Source organism: Chinchilla lanigera, unplaced genomic scaffold, assembly GCF_000276665.1.
Source record: "Chinchilla lanigera isolate Chin_1 unplaced genomic scaffold, ChiLan1.0 scaffold00028, whole genome shotgun sequence".
Lineage (NCBI taxonomy): Eukaryota > Metazoa > Chordata > Mammalia > Rodentia > Chinchillidae > Chinchilla > Chinchilla lanigera.
The window spans coordinates 11,827,741-11,851,652 of record NW_004955429.1 but is presented as its reverse complement, the minus strand read 5'-3'; the positions used below and the strand labels follow the sequence as shown (position 1 = coordinate 11,851,652).

General features: G+C 34.8%; 1 protein-coding gene across 2 annotated transcripts in view; it reads right to left on the bottom strand.

Moving 5' to 3' along the window:
* Positions 1-23,912, bottom strand: part of Fam188a (family with sequence similarity 188, member A) — an 84,899-nt gene that overhangs the window by 38,451 nt on the left and 22,536 nt on the right. For both annotated transcript variants that reach the window (XM_005386973.2, XM_005386974.2), the window contains exons 6-10: positions 23,497-23,611; positions 20,862-20,935; positions 19,354-19,433; positions 8,643-8,713; positions 2,120-2,200 (exon numbers count right to left, since the gene is read on the bottom strand). In XM_005386973.2, coding sequence (XP_005387030.1) covers positions 2,120-2,200; positions 8,643-8,713; positions 19,354-19,433; positions 20,862-20,935; positions 23,497-23,611 — 421 coding nt within the window. The remainder of the gene's footprint in view (positions 1-2,119; positions 2,201-8,642; positions 8,714-19,353; positions 19,434-20,861; positions 20,936-23,496; positions 23,612-23,912) is intronic.

The window sequence follows — 23,912 nt, the reverse complement described above, 5'->3', positions numbered from 1 at the left end:
AAAAAAAAAAAAAAAAAAGAAAAGGACATCAATATTTACAATAAGCTGCTGACAAGAAAACAATGTTGCTTGTTTCGGGCCATGGAACATATAACCGAGGAAATAAATTCACCAAAAATAAATAAGAACTCCAAAGTTCAAAAATAACAAAAACAAACCCATGGCCAAATAATCGGTCAAATATAGAAATATTAAGGAAAGAAGGACCAAACAATGAAGAGTTCTTGTTATAATTCCAAGAACAGTAGAATTTCTAGTTCTTTCTATGTACTGAAGAATACAAAAATCCTACTTTATATTTAAAGACATCTAAAATTGGATCCAGTAAATGCTATTATCAGTCTCATTTACCATTTATGTGATTTTCTGGCTTTGTGTTTATTACAGAGTGGAAAAAAAATTCTTAATCTGCAACTCTTTTAAAAGATCACGGGTTTAAACAATCCAAAATTTCTAAAATACACTCAAGTGAAAATGCTTGTTTTTTTAAGAGCTTCAGACTGGGACATGAAGAAATATTCTCAAGGCATACTCGTATCACTGGAACTCAAGTGAGGGAAATTTGTGCAAAAGCTTTATTCATTCAGCTAATGAGTCCTGTACCGAACGGGTCACACTCTACACTGGATCCTGAGCTATAAAATAAACCTCAGAAAGTTGGTATGAATTCAAAAGTTCTAAATGTTGCACATCAAGAGCAGCTAAAAGTCTTTATATTATTTAATGTATTTAAACTTTATTTAAATAAAACTTTTCAGAAATAAAAAACAAAATTTATTAGTTTTCCTATTGAAAAAGAACAGGGTTGGCTATTGAAATAATTGGCTTAAAATATATTTGTACCTAAACTGAAACTGATTTTCTTTTCTGTTTCTGTAGCTCTCATTTGGCTTCTAACTTCTTCCTCCCTACTTTGGGAAGGCAACAAACAGCAAAATACTAAAAGGAACATATCAGTAAGGCCAGTACTTTCAGAGTTATACTTACAACCTTCCCTGTTTTGATGGAAAGGATAATATGTATGTATCCTGTTCTGAGTCTACTAGCTGCAGTTTTGAAAGCACAGTAAAAGTAAAAGGAGACTATATATTGAATTATATTCATAAAATTTAGCTTTTATCAGTTCACACTGGCACAATTTATACAGTTCACACTTGCTAAAAAAAAAAACCACAAATACATTCTAAAGCTCAGGGAGCAACCAAAAAAGTGTGTTAGAAATAAGAAACTTCAAAAATACAGTTTTATATTTCTCCCCTGCAGTTCCACATCTAACAATTTTGTCCTAGGATAACAGCTGTTTGATAAATGTTAATTGAATAATGTAAGAAAGATGATAACAGCTAAGATTTACTAAGCATTTAATTTGTTCTAGGCACTGCTAAATATTTTATATTTAACCCTGACAAGAACTCTAAGAGGGTAGGTACTATTATTAACGTCCGAGTTAGAGACATAAGAAAACAGACTGAGAGATGTTAGTAACTGGTAAGCTGAGAATTAAGTGAAGGATATCTCACACCAAAGTTCTTCACCACTAAATTGGAGAAAAATATCACATATAGTTAACAAAATTTAGAAATAGCTTTAGAAATTCTTATATGAATTTTAATGTAAACATTTAAATGCATTTCATCTATTTCAATATCATAAGTACATATTAAAATTGTGGGAAATAGTCTATCTCAAAAGAGCACATGGCTTTAATACCACTAAAATATTAATATATTTAAAATCATATTTTTTATCGCTTCTTGGCCTTTTGGCTAAAAGCAAGGGTAAAATTGCATTTTAAGCAGATGTTCCAATTGAAATATCTTATATTTCATAAGTTAGATCTTTATCTTTACAAAAAAAAGCAAACAAAAAGTTAAACTCAGTTGTTTCCTTCATAATACAAGTGATTTATGGGGAAAAAAAGTGACATTTTACTGAAATGATTCCAGAATGAGAGCAATAGTACAATATGTTCATTAGTACTGATTTTCAGGGAGTTTTTGGAACAGCTCATTTATTATTGGGAGTAGATAGCATGTGCAGAAAGATCCAAACTAAATATGGACTTCTAGTCCTTGTTTGCCTGATGTCATACTATAAACCAATCCTTCTATAAGCATACCTTGGCAAAAAACACGGTGAGGTGAGTTTCACTGCCAACAATCCAAATAGGGAATTTGGGAGATTTCAAGTAAGATCCAACCTAGAAAAAAATGTAGCAAAATAAAACAAATAAATGAAAAATTTATACTGCCTTTTAAATATTTGCCCACATAGTCTGATTTCTCTTCTGATCACATAAATCTTTCACCTTTAAATATTTGCCACAAATATTTGAAACACAACTGAAATGACCAAATCATATTTAAATATAATAATGTATTGTGAAAGAGTACTTTACCCAGAGAGATCAAATTTTGATCATATAAAAGAAATATTTCTCATGTTATAGTGTACCTGTACCTTAGAACAATCCCTGGTTTCACTAAAGTGACACACTGATCATTTTTCTAATTTCAACTTGGTAACTCAAACACAAAGCCATAAACTTTCTAATTACTTTTAAGGAAAATGAGTATAAATTAAAAGGATGTATGAACAAATAAAGACAAAAATAAGACCATTCTTTTTGTCCAAGAATCTAGAGTAATATGAAAATCTCTTATGAAAAAGGTACCACCTAAAACACTTAAGAATATGAAAGAATTCTGTCATTTGACTTTTCATGATAGAAGAGTTCAAGATTTTACAATTTCAATAGTCTTTCTCAAGTTTACAAAAAGTCATATTAGTTTGCCTTCATGGTTATATACCTATATAAACAGTATAGGAACCAAAAACTTGAAAATTTTTTTTGTTTGTATGTGAGACTAAGAAACTTTAATAGTCAACAAATAAAAATGGATCTATGCAGTCCATCTTGTCCACACAATCAAGTCCATGTTTGCATTCTGAGGACAAAAAGCCTTACTTAGAAACAACTATCTTATCAATCAAATTTGCTGAATTTTTTTCCCTACACAGACTGACTATAACTGGGAAATTCCAATGACTACTTACAGTAGTCATGGCCAATTATTCTTCCCTAATCAGCCAGCCGCCCCTGCTTCCCCCATCACCATGGCCCTGTGGAGTGTATTCTTATCACTAGGAAGGAAGTGGAAAGTATGTACTCTTTTGTATTTGTGGAAAAACTGGTATGTTTGTCCTCTAACAGAAGGGATAAGTTAGGTGAGTTAATATGAGAATAATGAGTCAGTAGAATAAGAAGCATAATTTGGGACAGCAGAGAAGAACAAAGAGAAAAAGAAAAATGAAAAGGAAAATGAAAAGCTCTCATCAGTTTCAGAGTCTAAACTGAAAGCACTACAAATCTTTCAATTTATGTAAAAGAAATCTGAGAAATGCAAAAGATACAGGCCTTGCTACTTACTGTCTGCTTTCAATGGGAAAACCATTTAGATAGTTTCATTTCTCCTTCAGAAAAAGTGTGTGAGTATATGTGTGTGTGTGTGTGTGTGTGTGTGTGTGTGTGTGTGTGTATTTAAAGTAAGATAAAAGTAAACAAAGAGGTACAATTTTATAGAGAGGATCAAACCTAAGTGAAGGTTGATCTCTGAAGTGTTTTGTAATAAAAATAAATTGTGTGTACAAATATAATTACTTTGAAAAACAATTTGACAGCTTCTTAAAAAGCTAAATACAGAACTATCATATGATCAAGTCATTTTACTCCTGGGCATAAACTAAAGAGAAATAACAACACGCTCACAAAAATACACATGATTGTTTACAGCAGCATTATTCAGAATACTTAAAAAATAGAAACCACCTAAACATCCATCAACTGATGAATGCGTAAACAAAATCTGCACATTACACAGCAATGTTATTTGATTGTAAAAAGTACTAATACATGTTAAAACACAGATGAACACTGAAAATATCATGCTAAGTAAAAGATATCAGATACAAAGATTGTACATTCCAAGATTTCATTTATATGAACTATCCAGGACATGGAAAACTATAGAGACAGCAAGTAGAATAGCAGTGACTAGAAGGATGAGTGAGGGGCATCTAAGGGTTAACGAAGCGTTCTGAGGTCAGGAAAACAGTCTAGAATTAGACAAGTGTGATGGCTGCGCAGACCCTTATGACTGTACTAACACCCAGGAAACTGTGAACTTTAAAATGGTGAATTTTACGATATATGAGTAAAACACTCAGTTTCTTAAAAGCGCACAGTAAAAAGCACCAAGAATCACCTCTTTCTTCATTGGGTTTTGTGTGTATGGTGGTAATGCTTAACTCATATGAATCAATGTGTGGTCAAAATGATATGCAAAATTTCATTTCATTTTTACAAAGCAATCTGCCACACTATCATGCAGTGAGGAAATGTCTTCAAGTTTATAAAAATAACACAAACATAACTATTGCCCTTATGCCATTTTTCTAAATGTTTTGTAAAAAGTAACTGCACATAGGTTATGAGAACTTACATACAAGGGACATCATGTTCTAATAAAGTTTTTTTCTTAAATGTTGATTCAGTTTTGAGGTTCTGTCTAGAAACTAGTCAGTCTCCTTAACAAGGATAGCAGATTAAATTCACACACCAATAACTTCATTTACAGATCTCCCACAATCTTAATTGCCCTGATGTACTAGACCACTAGGGCAGCCCCTAGGCTCAAAGCCTACTGAAATCATTCAAACTAGCTGCTCCACAGGAGTACAGAAACCCAGCTAACCCCACCCCATGCTAATTGCCTGTGTAAGGGCCCCTACAGCTCCAGCTGACTCTTACTCTTTTCCCAGATGTAACTGCTTTGTCGCCTTGCCCAGCAGCCTTCTCTACTTTTCCATCGCCCGTGTATCAGTATACTGCGCTGTGCCACTAAAAAAGTTTTATCTTATAAGAAAAAAAAAATCATGTAACTGCTAGAACACTAGACCAGCACATAAATAAATAAATATATAGCAGCTATTAACTTCCTACTAAGATTCTGGTGGGAAATCACATTGTTCTGTTCTACCTAAAAAATGCAACAGCAAACATTTAGAAAACCTTATAATTCTGGTAAAAATGTCCATTCATTCATTAAACAAATATTTATTGGGCGCCTAAAATGTATTTTGCAAGACAATGTCCCTTCCTTCAAAGAGCTGATATTCCTTTAGGGAAGATAACAGAAAAACAAAGATTTGTTCAAAGCAACAAAAAAGGCCACCACAGAGTAGTTATCCCTATGAAAGAACGTGCAAGAGTAACTGAGGGAATGTCACGGACGGGCTTTCAGTCACAGTCTGAAGTACAAGCTGAAGGGGACAGTGAGCCACCCACTTAAACAGCAGCAATACTCTGGGTACAAAGGAAAAAGGGCTGGGGGAGTACAGGGAAGGGACAGGACATGGGTGCGGCTGGGGCACGGGAAGGAGGAGAGCAATGCACCCCAAAAGATAGGATCCAGATCACCAGATCTTATAAGCAACATGGTAAAGATTTCAGAATATAAAATTCCCATAACTTAGCATCCTGCAAAACACATGGGTATGCATGCTTCCTCATACGCACACTAATATATGTACTTCCTTTTATGATATAGGAATGTGAGTGGTGGAAGTAAGCAAACAGTTTGCTTCTCTGGTTGCCAGGATGTCTCAGAGTACCTTAGCTTGTATAATCAAAGCGACAGAAAAGAAAGGAGTTGCTATTGTTTAACCATATGATCACTACCGAGGAGTAAGGGCAGGATGAACCCTGCTTGATTGCCATACCTATATCACCTATTTAAGGGCTGTCAAAAACGAGGAATGCTATCTGGCAACCAACAATAACACCGCCACCATCACTAAAATACATACATTCATATACGCATACATGCACGCATATGTACACAGACAGATGACAGCTTCTGAAGTTACTAAAAATAATCACCACCACCAGAACCACTACAATGGAACTCCTTTAAAATGGGAAAACAAAACTATAACTGTCCTTCCTTTCTCCAAAATTGTGGCATCTTAGAAAGTGCAAACCACTAAAGATTTAAATCTCATTTAAAACTATTTGGCATACTCAATGGTTATTTTAGATTGTGTAGGAAGACAATTAAACATATAGCAATAAATGAGCATTTCCTAACCTTAGCATATATGCTAAAGAGTTTAATGTGAAATGCTTGGAATTTTGTATGTGTGTAAAATCACTTTTCACATGAAAAAGATAAAATAGAATTTCAGATATGCAGAAAATTCTTTATCTTTGCCTGTGCTGCTATAAACAGTATTACCAGTTGTTTTGGTAAAGCATAATCTTTTGTGTGTGTGTGTGGTGGGGAGCTAGTAATATTTTTTTTTAATTTTAAAGTAGAGATTTTATTCTTTACATAATGATCACAGTCATTACAGGGAATTTGTATCTATCAAAGATAACACTTGATTCACTTTTGTTTCCCTTTCCCTTACCCTCTCTTCAAAACTCTCTTCCCTTCCTTATTTACAAAAGCTTTGTTTCCATTTATTCCTTCTTTTTTATCATTTCTTTCTTTTCCCTTCCAACCTTTCCCTGTCCCCCTCCATTGTTCCCCTTCCCATTTGAACATTTTCTTTCTATTTCCCAGTATCTCTTATACATTTGGTCCTTATTTACACTTTCGGATTCTCACACCAAAGAAACAATGCAGTACTTACACATGTGTATTCCATTTATTTCATTTAAAAGTATGGCCTCAAGGTACATCATGTAGTTAGAAATGTCTCAAGCTTATTCTTCTTTATGGCAGAATAGTACCTCATTGTATAAAAAAAACACCACATCTTCTTTATCTATTCATCAGTTGATGGGCATTTGGCTATTTCCAAAATTTAGCTATTCTAAACTGTGCAGCTATAAACAAGTGTGTGCAAATATTGCTGTGGTATGATGCTTTTAATTCTTTTGGGAAGATACTAAAAAGAGGAACAGCCGGGTTGAATAGAACCTCTAGTCCTAGATTTAATAACTAAATTCAGTAGCATAGTTGGATACAAAGTCAACATCCAAAAATCAATACCCTTCCTGTATATACATAACAAACTCACTGAGAGAGAAATTAGGGAAAAAACACCTTTCACAATAATACAAAAAAACTGAAATACCTAAAACTCAGTCTAGAACAGGAAGTCAACACCTCCACATTGAAAGCTACAATACTATGAAAAAGGACACCAAAGAGGGTATCAGGAAATGGAAAGATATCCTTAGCTCTTGGGTAGGAAGAACCAATATAGTGAAAATGGCCATACTTGCAAAATTGTTCTACAGATTTAATGTAATTCCAATTAAAATTCCAATAGCATATTTCACAAAACTAGAGAAAACTATGCTAAAATTCATTTGGAACCAGAAGAAACCTAGAATAGTAAAGGGCATTCTGGGTAACAAAGACAAGGCAGGGAGCATCACAATCCCAGACTTGAAATTATACTACAAAGCTACTGTGATAAAAACAGCATGTTACTAGCAAAAAAAAAAAAAAAAAAAATGCACCCAAGGACCAATAGAACAGAGCAGAAGATGCAAAAACAAGTCCAAACACACTCAGCCACCTTATTTTTGACAAAGAAGCCAAATACCTTCACTGGAAGAAAGACAGCCTCTTTAATAAATGGTGCTGGAAAAACCAGTTTTCCACATTGTGAAGATTAATAAATCTAGACCCGTATCTTTCACTATGCAATAAACTAAAATTGAAATACAGCAAAGATCTGAAGATTAAAACAGAAACACTAAATGTATTGGTAGATAGGTACATTGATGTAGGCAAATACTTCTTGCCTACCCTGATTGAGCAGGAACTATCAAAAAGAATCAACAACTGGGATCTCATCTTACCAAAAAGCTTTTGCACTGCAAAAGAAACCACCAACAGAGGGAAGAGACAACCCACAGTATGGGAAAAAAATTTTCACAGCTCTTCCTCAGACAAAGGACTATTAAGTAGAATATATAAAGAAATAAAAAAAAAATCAGATCCCCCAAATTTCAAGACCCAATCCAAAAATGGGCATCTGAAATAAATAGACACTTCTCAAATGAAGTACAAATGGCAAATATGTGAAAAAAATGTTCAACATCATTGGTCATTCGAGAGATGCAAATTAAAACAGCACTAAGATTCCATCTCACCCCGAAAGAATGGCTATCATCAAGAAATCAATCAATATCAAATGCTGGAGGGGTTGTGGGTAAAAAGGAACCCTTCTCCACTTTTGGTGGGAGTGTAGGCTGGTGCAACCACTGTGGAAATCAGTGTGGAGATCCCTCAAAAAAACTAAGCACACTCTTTTTTAATGAAAAAACTGCTTTTTCTTCAGCTTATGAAATACATTTCTACGCAATAAAAGTTATCTCCATTTTTATGTATTTTTTGTGGGTTCTGTCACCTATTCTGCTCACAGAAAATGTAGCAGGGTCAGTCAGCTTAACTATCTTTAGCAACCTGTCAGTTTAGGTTGGGAGATCAGGAAGGAAGTAAAGATTGTGGCATATAACAATGGTCACTAGTTAAAATGTGTCACCATAGGAACAAATAGTATCCACCACACAGTGAATACATGAATAAAATCCATCAAAAATACCTTAAAAATGAATTTACCTTACAGTATCTTAAAGCTTCCATTAATGTTAAGAATCCTACAGCTGCTTGCTCATGTATACCAAGAAGTTCTGCAAAAAACAAAAACCCAAACAGCATTATGTTAGTATATAATCTAAAAGGAACTCAGTACATGTATGTGTATAAATATGCATATATATTTATACTATAGCAAGATTTTCATTTCTACCCAAAACTATGCACTTAAAAAACGTAAGAGAACTCTGGAGAAATTCCTTTTGACTTAGTGTATCAGTGAACAGTTATTTAGACATGTGTTACACTGTATTGTGTTCATTTTAAAACTTCATACGTCGGCTTTTTCTGTTTTTTTGTTTTGTTTTGTTTTTCTCCGGTACCGGAAATCGAACTCACAACCTTGCGCTTGCCAGGCAGGCGCTGTGCCGCTGAGCTAAATCCCCAGCCCCCGTCGGCTTTTTCACACAAAAGACAAGTTTGGATATAGAGATTTGGGAGTCGTCATGATAGAAGTGAGACTTAACATCAACAGACACAGACAAGACAGAGAGACAAAGAATAGAGAATGAGGAGGTAAGAGATTACTTCACTTAGAGACATGACTGATGATAAAATCTGTCCATCAACTACAGCCTTTAGCTACTGTACATAAAACAGAACTTTAACAACATGTTTTCATCTACACATATATCTAGAAAGCATTTTATTTTTTGGTTCAAACTCATGTCTACAGTAAATAAAATGTATATATAATTTACAGTTTTTTCACCAATTCATCATTCCCGGCTTTCTATTAGAATATTGTTTTATCAATTAATGCAGTTAGAATATTAATTCAGGCATTTTTGTTGTAAACATTTCACTAAGCCTTTCTGAGTACACAATATTTATGTAGTGAAAGTCAAGAACTGGTAGCTTAATGCTTTGGATTTGTAAGTTCAAATTTAAAAGGTAGTACATACACTATATATTGAGATTGTGGACTTTCTGTGTTTCATAGGGCTTTTTAAAGGACTCCATCAAATCAAATAATTTCTGTACTATGATTTTAATTGCCCTTTTTTACTCTTAGCCCATCACAACCATAGAGAGGATTTTACAGAGGCTAAATGTGGTGCTGTATCACAACAGACTAAAATCAGAGACAGATACGAAAATCTTTCAACTAACAAATGAGACACTACAAGGACTTGCAAAAATTTAAAACAATGCCATTACTAATTTTGTTTTGAAAAACAGTTTCTTTAAATTAAGTGATATGGGAATCAGCATGAAGATGAGTTGATGTCATGGAGATTGAAAAGAGAACAAAGCGTAGAGAATGTTATTTATAGAGAAGTAGCAGGTATATTCTTTCATTCTAAAATGAATTAGCATACATTTTTAAGTTTTCTCAACTCCTCACATGACAAATATTGATCACCATTGGCTTATAAGCTATGAGTAAAACTTCTTTGGGATCCTCGATAATTTTGAAGAATATAAAGAATAGATGACCAAGAATTCACAATTTCTAAAATCAATTACCACCACCTAGTGTTAAAATCAGATACTACACCATCTATTTCCTCAATTTAAACAAACAATTAGAATAGCGTTCTATCAGGTTACTAAATACAGCAAACTAGCTTCTTATAAATCTTGTGTGGTGAATTATTTAGATTATATCAGTAACCAGATGCCCAAGCATCTAGTTTGGATGGCAATGTTTAAAAATGTATTATACTTATTTCTTTATACAGAATATGTACTTAAAATTAACCTCTTTGGATAATTGAAGTATAGCATTAAAAATTATTTTCATACAAAGCTGTAATACAGTGAGGATATAGTTTTCGCACACACTACAACATGTAGAATTTATTTGTATGAGACTTTCTCAATAAGAAGTCTATTTTATTGTTCCCTTGCAGAAAATTCTAGTCAGTTTGTAATTATATATTTTTATTGTCAACATTTATCTTATGAAAGAGTTACAAAAGCATAAAAGACTCCTTCTATTTCTTATTGAATTTTTAGGATTATTGTATATTAAAGTATTACTAGATAGCACCAGAAATTAAGAGTATTCTGTGGTCTAACTATAATATCTACGGTTATCTTTTAATTGACAAATGTTGTATATACTGATGATTCCTGAAAATATATATATTGTGGAATAATTAAATCAAGCTGATTAACATATGTATTACCTCACGTACTTGTGTTTATGGTGAGAATGCTTAAAATCTATCTCAGTGATATTCAATAGTTATCCCTGCAATATTTTGTACAGTACATCTCTGAAACTTACTTCTCTTTTCTAACTGAAATTTTGTATCATTTGACCAATAAATATCTTCCAACGCCCTCCCATCCTTGGTCCATCCCATCATTTTATGCAGTTTTTATGAGCTTACCTTTCTGAGGTTAGGAGTATATTTTAGAATTTCTATCTAATCTGGTTTTCATAGTCTAGCAATTAAGGTTAATCATTACCAGTCCCATCACCCTGAGACTGACTGCATCTCCGCCCTTGCTTTATATTCCCCACACCCCGTTTTGCTGCGGTATAGTCTTTTCTCCTTCCCTATCAATCTGTCAGGTCATCTACAGGAGTCTCTCTTGCCCCTTTCCAACTGGACACTGACCAGGAAACCAGGGAACTGTTCTAAATGTATTTAACAAACATAGCCTGAGGGCCAAGGATTGTAAAGAACAATGCTAAGCATAGTTCAGGAATGCAAACTAAAACCGGAAAGAAGATCATCACATTCTTCCAAGGAACTTTACTGACACACAGTAAGGGAAAAGAGAGGGTGTGCTAAGTGCCAGGACAGAAAATTGCTCAGAGGTAAGATCACATTCAGCTGTGAGAGTAAGAGGCTGTGCTTGTGAGCAATGGTATATGATAAAATGGACACTGAAGGACCAGACAGGTATGGAGAAGAGGGATGTGAGGTGGGACTTCAGGCACCTGCACAATCCTGAAAAAGATGTTTTTAAAAGGCAAATAGCAAGCGATTTGTGATGGCTGAAAAATAAGCTAGCATGAAATTGAGTAAATAGGAAAAGAAATCTACAATTAAAGATAAAAAAAAGACTTTAGAAGACTAGTAGAATGAAAATAGAAAGCAGTAAGACTCTGAAAAAAGCTCTGATACCTCACAGTAGGTACAGGTGCCTGCAATTTGAAGGATGAGATTTACATTTGATAATGAGTTTCTTAAAGCCACTTACCAGCTGTCTATCATATTCTTAAGAAGTTAGATTGCTATAGTAGGTATCCAGTTAGAGCTGTTAAATTTAACAAATAAGAAACCATGATGTGCAGCCAACTATATGTGAGTTTCAGATAAAAAAAAATTAACTTTTAGTATCTTTGAAATATTGTACAGGACATAATTATACTAAAAACATCCCTCTTACAATCTTAACCTCAAATTTAACTGGAAGATCTATATTTTATCTGGCAATATAGATCCAGTTAATATTAATGAATCCTAAAAATATACATTTTTGCAAGTAATAAAACTCATGGAAAAGAGCATTTCTGATCTTTTCTCATATTAATTCTGATAAGCAAAATATATTTCAAATTTTTGTAGTACCTAGCTACTCAATTGCAATTCGTATTAGTTACTTAATAAATACCAGAGTTTCAAAATTATGTTTCTCCTTAGTGTTTAGATTTTCTTATTTTGTATGTATCCTCAATTCATGAACTTCAATTAACTATGCTTAATAGGCTAGAATACTGATTTCTATCTTTAAAAAATGACAAAAAATGAAGAAACCTTTAGGTTTCTGATTCACAACAGTTGGCACTGCTATCTAATCCCATGAAATAAAGAACATATTAATAAAAATACTCATGAATTAAACATAGGAAAACAATAAATGTATAACACAAACAGTGTACAAATATGAAGAATTCACTTAATACAGAGACTATGGAAAAACTGGGCTACAGGAAAACAAAATCAAAGAAAACCTCAGCTTGAAATATGTGCATTACTACAAAATGAAGACAGGCAAAGGTATATAGGGGACTGACCACAAATGATCTGAGCTTTAGTAAGGATTTGGATTTTATTCCACATGCATAGGGAAGCCAGCCATTGAATAGTTTAAGTGAGAGAGAACATGGTGTAATCTAGTCCGAAACACACCAGCTCAGCCACTGTGAAAGAGTGAGGGAGTTGGCAGGGATGGAATCAGAAGACTAGTTCTACTTCAGTTTACTTGTGTCCACTGCAAAAGGAAAGGATAGTTTAGCAATTCAAACAGAATGAGGTATGTGAATTTAGGACATATGTGGGATATATGTAATCTATACAATAAACAATCATTTTTACTAAAAGACACGCGGACAATTTTGAAGGCAGAATTGAAGTGTTTCGATGTTGTGGAGAACTGACTGGAATTAGTCCCTTAGGTGGTACTTTGAGAAAAAGTAAAAAGGTAGGGTAGGAGAGGCGGTTGTAGCTCAGGTGTAGAATGCCTGTCTAGTGTGTACAAAACCCTGGGTTCCTTCCCCAGGGTTAGCAAACAAAGCAAAACAAAACAAAACAGGAAAAAGAAAAAAGTTAGATCACTACATCAATACCACTCACAAATAAATAATCCAGATGGGCTAAGGACCTAAACATTAAAAAAAAAAAAAAAAGGGATCTGAAGAAAATACTAGAGAATATTAGTTTAATATTAAGGTGACAGAAATACAGAATTGATATAAAAGGAAAAACAAAACAAAAAACCAGCCAGAACAGTAAAGATCAAATAATTAAACTGCGTAAAAAATAAAACCTGGGATACAATAAAAGACGTCATTAGTAAAGCTAACAAGAAACAGAAAGCACTGGAAAAAAAATTTGCAATATAGAGTTAAGATATGAAGAATTAAAAGAATCTATAACGGCCTAGATACTATAAATAAAACAACCCCTCCCCTTGAAACACCAAGGCTGGTAAGAGGCAGCATCCAGAAGAAGAAATATTGAAGGTGACAAACTCAGGAAAATACAGTCAAGCTCAGGTTCACTAGGAGCCAGAGGAATGCACAGTAAAACAGGCCATCCCTTGTCAATGACTGGCCAAACAAAATGTTAAAGATGGACAATTCTGAGTGTTAGCCAGGGTGCAGAACAATGGAAACTTTTCCTCACAGTTGAAAGGGTAAGTTTATACTTTAGTGGTTGGTGATACAGGTTTTAGAAGGAAATTTAGCATTATCTATAACAATTTAAAAGATGCTCTTCAAAAGGTTAAACCTTATGAGTTAAACTATATAATAAGCCAGGATTTCAACTCCAACGCATGCAACAAAGAAAAATTAAAACATTACGTCCTCACAAAAATTGACACATAACTGTTCTTAATAGGACTATTCATAATGGTCAGGTAGACATACTCCAAATAGCCCTTAAATGATAAATGAATAAACTGGTACACCCATCCAGGGGAATATCATTCATCAATAAAAAGAAGTCAAGTGCTGACACATGAAAACACTATATTCAGTAAAAAAAGCCAGTTACAAAAACTAGACATTAAGTGATTCTATTTAAATGAAAGATTCACAACACGCAAATACATAAAGGAAGAAAGCTGCCAAGGCTGGAATGGAAGGAAGTAGGGAGAGTTACTGCTAATGGGGACAGGATTTCTGTTATGGTCTAGATCTCAAGTGTCCACTAGAAGTCTCCTGTGTTCAGAGATAAAGCTTTTGGAAGGTGATCGGGTCATGAGGGTGCTATATTCATCAGTGGATTTATCCCAGCTAAAGTGCTGTTAGGAGGTTAGGCCTGGTCAGAAGGGATGTGCCACTAGGGATGTGACCTGCAAGGGTGAAGTCTTATCCCTGGCCCCTTCCTCTCCCTCTGCTTACTGGCCACCATAGGTTTAGTAGTCTTCTTCCACCATGCCTCTCTGCCATGCCACTTCTGCCTCGGAGCCAGCCAGCCATGGACTACAGCCACTGAAACAGTAAGCTAAATAACCCTCTCCTCCTTTAAACTGCAGGTATCAGGTATTTTGTCCCTGCAACTGGAAGTGAACAAATAGTTTCTTTCTGTGTAAAGAGGTTACTCAGAAATTCTGATGGTTGTACAATTCTTGAAAACACACTAAAACCAATTCAACTATTTTAAATGGGGAGCATGCATTGTATGTCAATTATATCTTAATAAAGCTATGAAGCAAGTCAGTAGATGATTAAATCTTTAACACATACTCTACTTTTGGAAATCAAGGAATACTTGAAGAGGCAGGACTTATTATGCCTTGATAATACTGCTTGCAAATTCCCATAGCCAAAATTGGGAACATAAATAAACTCAAGGCAAAAGACAGACCACGAAAAACATGTTCACTATCTATGACAGATCAAGCATTGATATTTTTAATAAATAAACGTGAGAAAAATGTCCTAGTCAGATCTTTTTTCTCCTCATTGCCAGGGTTGGAAGGCAGACCCTTGTGCACGCTACTACTGAGCTCTATCCTCGGCCCTTCCTGTTCATCTTTCATGGGACCTTTTTACCTTTTCCTGGGTAACACATAGTACCTACTTTCTGTACATCTGCCAGGTTGATGACTATATCTAAGAAAAAAACCCGTAACTCTAATTTAGAGTGGTTGGATCTACTCTGAATTAATCCTACTTGACATCATCTAAACTCTTGCTAGGGCCGGGGATATAGCTCAGTGGCACAAGCGCCTGCCTGGCAAGTGCAAGGTCCTGAGTTTGATTCCCGGTACCAAAAAATAAAAAATAAAATAAATAAACTCTTGCTGCCAACTGGAAAATTGTAAAATTTCTCTTTCAACATCTTTATCTGTTCTTCCTTCCGGCAGCTGAGGTAACTCTTGGTTCTCTATTGTCCGCTAACTTCACGTTTGCCTACCCACTTGCAGCAAACTTCCAAATCTTGAGTTTTCCCAGTTTAAATCTTTTACACATCAAACTGCCTTTGTCATTCTTTGACCTATTATTCCTTTAAGAAAACTGCATCTTCCCAAGGCTACTGATAATCTTCACTTTATTCACTATTTCTTTAGTTTTTTTTTGTTACTGGGAATCAAACTCAGAACCTTGCACTTGCCAGGCAGGCGCTTGTGCCCACTAAGAATACCCCCAGCCCTCCCTTTACTAGTTCTATGAAAGCGTTTTTCCTTCCAGGTTATAAGCAATTTAGACAACTTCTAACCCTTTAAACAAGACCTATGTATGCCATTTCTTGGCTTTGTTATGGCCAGGCAAAGGACCTTTTCACCAGCACAATTCCGTCACCTTTACTGCTAAAATATTACTCTCTCTGATCTGGCTGCAATCACAATTGTTCTTCTAAAGAAACATCTTGCTAACTACTAAATTCATTGCTTTTTCTTAGCCCTCATTCCCCTTAAGTAAGATACATTTCATGGCTCATTCACTTACGCTTTACCATGGACAAGAATCTTTGTGGGGTTTTTTTTCTTTTTCAGACAGGGTCTCGCTATGCAGTTCAGGCTGGCGTAGGGCTCCCTCTGTAGCCCAGGCTGGTCTCCAACTCTCCTGTTTCAGCCTCCCAAATGCTGGGATTACAGGTGTGTGCCACCACGCCTGGCCAGAATCTTTGGATTAAATTCTTAATCTCAATTTTTTTCTCTATAATACAATAAACACCTACCACTCATGGTTCCTGTGAAACTTAAATAAGATAAACATCTCCTATGCTATCCCATATACAAGGCGTGATAAAAAATATGAATGTTTCAATTTAAAAGTACTTACGACAATAAAAGGCACATTACTTTAATCCCTCTCAAAGAATTCCCCCTTGCTTCAAACACACTTATCCCATCCTTCTTGCCACTTTCTGAAGCAGCTCCAGAAGTTCTGCTTTGTGTCTTTAGCTGCCCTGCTGTGGCGCCTGGTTGTGCTGAACTGATTCAAAACGTTTCCCTTTCACAGTCATTTTGACTCTGGGGAAGAGCCGGAAGTCACGTAGCGCCTGATCCAGTGAGTAAGGTAGTTAAGACACACTACAATGACTTTAGGAGCCTGCTTTTCTAGGGGAGGGCAGTGGGTAGCAGCGTTCACCGTATTTTTGATCACACCTCATAAGGACACTCATGAAAAGGGGCTTCCAGAATGGCTTCAGAAAGTAGCAAGAACAATGGTGTCTGTTAAGAGTGAGTGGGAGCGTTTTCAGGGAGATTAATAGCACATCTATACAGCAACATGTCTTTTACTGAAATAATTATTTTTCAAGTAAGCACACACAGAATTTCTGGATCAGCCCTTGCATGTATTTTAGCACTAAGAATGGAAATGTAGTATAAAAGGCAGTGTATTTCACAATTACATATGCTGGCTCTATGCAGTAAGAATCTGTGGATCAAATCTTAGGTCTACTTACTACACTTAGCAATATACTTAGGCACTTGGTACCTCAGTTTCTTCATCTATAAAATGAGAATAATGATTAGATGATAGTTAACATGAATGAAGCAAGCAGGAAGAGATGAGTATCTGTTATTTGACTTCAGGGAAATTACTAAGTTATCTCAGCCTTTTTTCTTAACAAAATTCAGTGTAAACAGGTACAGTATATAGAACATACTGATTAGCATAAAGTACATAAATAGCAGTTTCTGTTTTTTTCAAAGCACATAATAGTAGCTGGCTATTATCATGCTGTTCCCTTCCACTGTCTAGGCTTTGCTCGATAGCTCATAATTGGTCACTGCACAGAAACTTGTTTCTGCGTTGCAAGCCTGCACTTCTCTGCTCAAGGCCTTCAAGGACTCTTTTCCTAGTACTTGCCAACTAAAGTTTAAACTCCTCAGGGTTCAAGAGCCTCTAAATTCTTACCCAATCCTACGGTGCTAATCTTTCCTTTTTCCTAGTCTGTCATATCTAGTGTTCTAATCCACTGGTTCTCAAGCCTGGCTGCACATCAGAATCATCTGAGAGAAATTTTACAATAGATACCCATGGCCCACCACCTAGAGATAGATTCTAACCTAACTGTTTTCAGCTGGGGTGTGAGTGGTCATGGATTTCGAAACTTCTCAAATGATGTTACATAAGAACCACTCTTCTGTTTAGATTGCTTTGCCTCCCTACTCCTAAAAATACCCTTGCACTGGGGATTTAGCTCAGTGGTGCAGCGCCTGCCTGGCAAGCACAAGGTCCTGAGTTCAATTCCCACTACCCAAAAAAACAAAACTAAACTAAAAACACCCTTTGTTTTCCTCAAATGTCCCACTGCTCATCGCATGTGGTTCTGTTGAGATGAGGAGTCCTTCTTAGTCTCTCTTTACCCCAACAACAGTAAGGAAGATTTTTCCTTCCTCTGAATGTGTGTGGTATTTTATGTCAACACGCCTCACTTGCCTTTGCACCACAGGTATCTGTGTGACACAATTAAGAAAGAGATATTCCTTCCCTAATCATTTGAAATGATACACTTCAGCCCAAAAACCACTGGGAGAAGGGGAAAGAGGGATGAGAGGGAAAAGACCAAAGAAACCTGCATAGTACTCAAGAGAAATTGAGATTACAGGATTCAATTCCTTCAGCTATGAATCATAACGAAATTTCAAGACTAGGAAGTGCTTAATCACACAAAACAAAGCATTTTTTTCTTTTGCTTTGTTCTGTCCACGAATTAACACTGCTTAAATTTTGATCTTTACCAGAATGAGGTTCTCATTCTAACTGAATGACTAAGTGAATAATTCTGTAAATATTAACTAACACAGAGCGTGAAGTTAGTTCTTCAATTTCTGAAACAGTAAACTGAAGAGTTGGACAGCACTGCGGTGCTTTTTAATGAGTTCCATAATTTTTATTGATTATTTTCTTAACATTTTATTCTTTCATGTTTCCAATAATTAACTATACATATTTCTAAACGTTGAGAAAAAGTTGAATTTCAGGTCAACAATCAAATAAATGGGAGAAAGGAGTATTTATTTTCTCAGTCATATTTATACTGTTTGATGATGGCTTTTATCTAATTATAAATTAGCAAAAAATTAGACACTGTTCTCTATCCTCTCTCCTTAATTTGAATGGAATGGCTGATGTGTTTCTCTTCAACATTTATAAAAACATAAGAATTTACAGGAAAGAAATAACTGAGACCAGAAGGCGGGGATGGAAGGTTAGCGGTTTGTAAGTCTCAGCTGACATAAAATTTACCCAGCATTTCAATGAAAATTATGCATGTGAAAAGTAACGCAGAAAACCTCACTATATTCTCTAAGCAAATGTTTCAAATCACTGTATTTTGTAATTTTCCTCACACTGTCTCTGGATAAAGATGTACTATGCTTAGTATTTTAAGAGACTAACTACTGTTTCTAGAGATGTTAGTCCTAAAATTCCTAATATCACACTAGAGAAAACAAAGGGCTTGAGAAGTTCAGTACCCTTGAGAATGGAACCCAAGACTGCATGGCTTTAAAACTCCACCCTCTTGATGTTATGGCACCTTGAAAACTGTTGAGGATTCTTCCATCAGAAAGCACTTACCTTAATCTCTAAAGTATAGCCATTAAAAAGATAATATAATCAATTATATTAATGAAATATTAACCATAGAAGACATAACCACAACAAAGGCTGGTCATGGAACACACACTTGTCGTCCCAGCACTCTGTGAGGCTGAATCAGGAGTATTACAAGTTAAAGCCCAGCCTGGCCAGCTTAGTGAGAGTCTGCTTCCGAGAATAAACCACCATAAAAAATATACTCACGCATTCCTGAGCATTCTCTATCACCATCCCATACATTGGAAACAGCATGCCCCGTCAGTAGGAGGTTAATTAAACTTTGGCTATTAATAAAAATTAACAAGGAATTAAAATATGAATAAAACAGTGTTTAAGTAACTCCTATGGTAAAGCATTAAAGTAATAACTTTTTACATTAAATTATGTTAAGAAACAAAGGGAAAAACTTATATTCTCCACTTTATAAACTGGCTTTGTTAAATAAAACATAATGTATCATCACAAGGGTATCCACTATTTTACATAATCGTACAACTTTAAGATACCATATTTAAAGGGATGAAAAAATAAATGTGATAATTTACTTAATATGTATAATCAGATTTTCAAATATATATATATAATTATTAAATAACATGTTTTGTTTTTGATGGAACATATGTAAATTTAAAAAGGACTCATGCATGAGAATACACTATTTCTGTCCTATTGATTTTGATAAAAATAAGCGGTCACAGGCTTGAGAGGGACAGTGACCCCAAAGAAACATAGGTTTTATTTTTTTCCTTCTACAGAGGAAAATATTTAAAAATAGGTTAAGAACATACTTCTTAGTTGAAATAAGTAAATTTTATCTTTTAAACAATTTCATAAATGAAACATAAAGCATTTTTGTTAGGATACCTCCCTATTATACTAGAGTATAATACTAGAATAAGTGCAAAACATACAGAAGCCTAAACTGGAAGCTAACATTTAATGAATAAAGCCAGCAATGCATAAAGCACAAGACACTCAGACCTATACACATTAGGCTCTAATAGTACTCGCACGCAAACTACCTGATTCACTTGTGTTTACCCTCCCATCTTTTTAACAACAGTTAATACATGGTTTATTATTATCTTCAACATAGTTACTCAGAATACAAGGCATAGACAAAAAAACTCCCTCTTAGCAAGAGAAAACAAAGAGATACTAGCACAAAAATTTCTAAATGAAACAAACATATATATTAAAATATTTTTGAAACAACAGAATGGATAATTTGGGGAATTATTTGAACTTCTCCCTACTTATTTATGTACTGCATCTTCTATTTGGCACTTTATTGGTATATATATTTTGAGTTTCTTATAGAAGAAAAACCATGTAACAAGTAAGCCTGTGTGTCTGACTTATTGCACTTAACATTATGTTTTCAAATTGCATCCAATTTCCTACAAATGACTCAAGTTTATCTTTCTTTACAGCAGAGGAATAGTCCATTGCATATAAATGACACATTTTTCTTACTATGCATTTTCTGATAGAAATACACGCTGTTTCCCAGATCTAGCTATTATAAAGTGTATTGCTATAAACATGTGTATCCATGTATCCCTGTAATATGATTATCTTAACTTTGGGAAGATACTTAGAAAGGAGATAGCTGGGTCAATTGGAATTTCTGTTCTTAGTTTTTTGAAGACTATCAAGTCAAGTTCTAAAACTAAAGCCACCATCAGAGATAATAGATTTTAGTTAGTTACCTGCCATGTCCATAAACAGGATCTATTAAAGGTTCACTTGCATCTTCAATTTCATTTTTTATGTTTTCAATACCCTAAAGAAAGCAAGAATTCATTGAGTTAAAGTAGCATTTTGGAATATAAAATGGAAATGTATGAAATATAATTACTTAAGTAACTTTTCTTTTAAAGAATTACCCACTTTTGAAGTGTGGGTGCATTTGAGATGATAACTGTAAGAACCAGTTCCTCAAAATATATATTTTATTATTTTTCATGGGCTTTATATAAAGAACAGTAATGGATACATGGGTAATAAGTCTAATATTGGTTAAAGTAGAAACACACATTTCATTTTCAAGAGGAAGGAGAAAAGTACTTAATACAAAGGTTAAATATTTGTTTAACTTTGGTTAAATTAAATGCAACAATATATCTGCTAAGGCAACTGACTATTTTAGGTCATTTAAAAAAACAGGTCAGTAGTAGATACATACACAAGAGAGTGCTGACAAAGACATAACGTAAATACACAAAAGGGTGTAACTGGTACATAAGAAAACAGAAAGTTTACTTCTAATTGTGCTTTCTCTCAAATATCAATAATTAACTGACAATGTAAGACATAAATTATAGGACAAGAAGTTTCTTTTCTTAAAAACCAGTTTGCTAATAAACTTTAATCCCCATAAAGGGCACCCAAATTCTAGATAATGAATGAAAATATAGGTATTTTAACTTCACCAACTCCAAAATTACCTAGATGGAACTGACATCCATTACATTATTCACTTCCTTTCCACCACTAGTCTTATCCTAAGGATTAAATAGCTGATTATGTAACAATGAAAATACTTAATCACGGCCCATATATTGCTGGGGTAAACAGAGCGCACAGTCTTGCACTGGCCATCCTTGAAAAGAACACCGCAGTGCCAGATGTGGCGAAGTCAAAATAAATGACAGAAGGAAGGGACATAACCACTGGAGAGGAAGGAGGATCATTTCGAAGAGCAGCTCAAGGATGAACAGCCAGCATGATTTCTTGGCTGTCCAGAATAGCAGACAGAGGAAGTATCAAAAGTTTCAAGCATAAAAAAACTGGGAGAAAAATGAACAGTCAAGAAGAAATCCTAAGGAAAAATCATCTACGATGCCACCATCACTGCTATTCTCAGTGTATACCCAGCTACCAAGGATGTCAGGTTCTTTCACCTGTTTGTTTATATTTAGTAAGAAATATGTATATTTCTCTTGTATATTTCTCTTATATGTGCAAATATGTTCCCCTTCTTCTCCATTTCAGTTACTATTCTAGGTCAGGTTTCCCTATAGCAATACCTACTTTTCTGCTTTTCCTGACTCTAGACTATTCCAGATATCAAACCTTTTTGTTCTAAATTCTTACCCTAGCTTGAGGCACATTTTATCAACAGAGAGATCTTGTCATTCTCTTCTTCAAAATTTTACTGTGCTCTAATACTGAGCAGACGAAACCTAAAGTACTTCGTGCACACTGTACAAGGACCTTCGTATTCTGAGGCTTTCTGTCCAGTTAATTTGCTCTTCTAGAATATTATGTTGCAATAATACTGAATTATTTACAGTTCCCCCAAACTGGGTAATACCCCAATTCTTTATGCCTGAAGACTTCATGTTCTCACATGTAGGAAAATTTTTCTACTATTTTTCCATATACAAAACTTATTCATCAAGTCCCTAAATCCATCAAAGGGTCGCTACTACATAAAGTCTGTCCTTGATTTCACTCAGTACACTTAGGTGTATCTGCTACTTTCTCATCATTCCTTCCATATTTTTTTTAAAGAACCACAAATACCAAAAATGGTGGCAATTATTAACATATCATTTTTAAGCAACTCAACAGAAAACATTATAAGGTATATCTCAGATGATAAGCACAATCCTTAACCTGGAGTTATTGCTCAATAAATAGCTGTCAAAGGAAAAAGTTTGATTTCAGACAGTATAAATAGTAGGATATTCAACTGAGCCTGACAGGCTACAAGAGACACAAGATCAGATTTGGGGAAAAAAGGTAGGACTGGAAGTGTACATACTGGAGTTAGCCATATGAAGAGCGAAAGATCTGACAGAAGGGAATATCCATAACAAAGAAGGATCCAGAACCCAGGGAATGAAATTTCTAGAAGATTAAAATTAAGAGGGAGACAGCAAAGACTAGAAGATACACAAAAAAGGAAATGAGGCCCCTGAAAAAAGGAACAATATTGTAAAAAAAAAAAAATACAATAAAAACGAGAATCATGAGCCAATGAGTTATCAAAAAAGTGAAAAGAAGGGTTAGGGGTTAGACAGTGTCCCCAGATGCAGTCAAGAGTTTGAGTTCCAGACACTGCTAATATCAAAGAAATTAAAATTTCGAACAAGTGGCAGCGTTCTGTAATTAGAACATTATTGATAAGCTCATAGCCCAGAAGAGCAAAGGTGGCAGTCAGCTGGAAAGGGGCTGGGTAATAAGCGATGGAGAAGAAAGGGGAGTTAGTTCCTCAATACTGGCAGAAGAGACCTTTATTCCGAGCTCTAGCAACAGCAGCAGGAATACAATTACTCATCACACCACAGCGGGAAAAAAGTAAATTAACAAGGGGCAGAAGAAGCTGCTTAAACAGACCTTTGTCAATAATACAGAATACAGAAACAGCAATACTCCAAATTTGTTTCCCCACATGGAATACTGGTCCAAAACAGCATCCTTTAATTCTGATAAACTTCTGAATGATCGTTTTCTGGGGGAGAAAGAAGAATTAAGTATTAATGTCATAATGAGGTGTGCAACATTCATCAATGGGAAAGATTTAAATTATCTTATGCACTGATACTCATACAAATAAGAAATACCTGAAGGTGTCTCAAGTTTTCAAATACAAATTTAATCATTAAAAGCAAAAACTATAGCTCTGACAACTACCGCTACAAACAATGTCCACTGTTACAGGAGAGGCTACTTGGCAGGGAGCTCTTCATCTCTTAAGAGAAATGCCTAGGGTCAAGAAATTCTTCAATAACATAGAGTTCTTTAAGGAACAG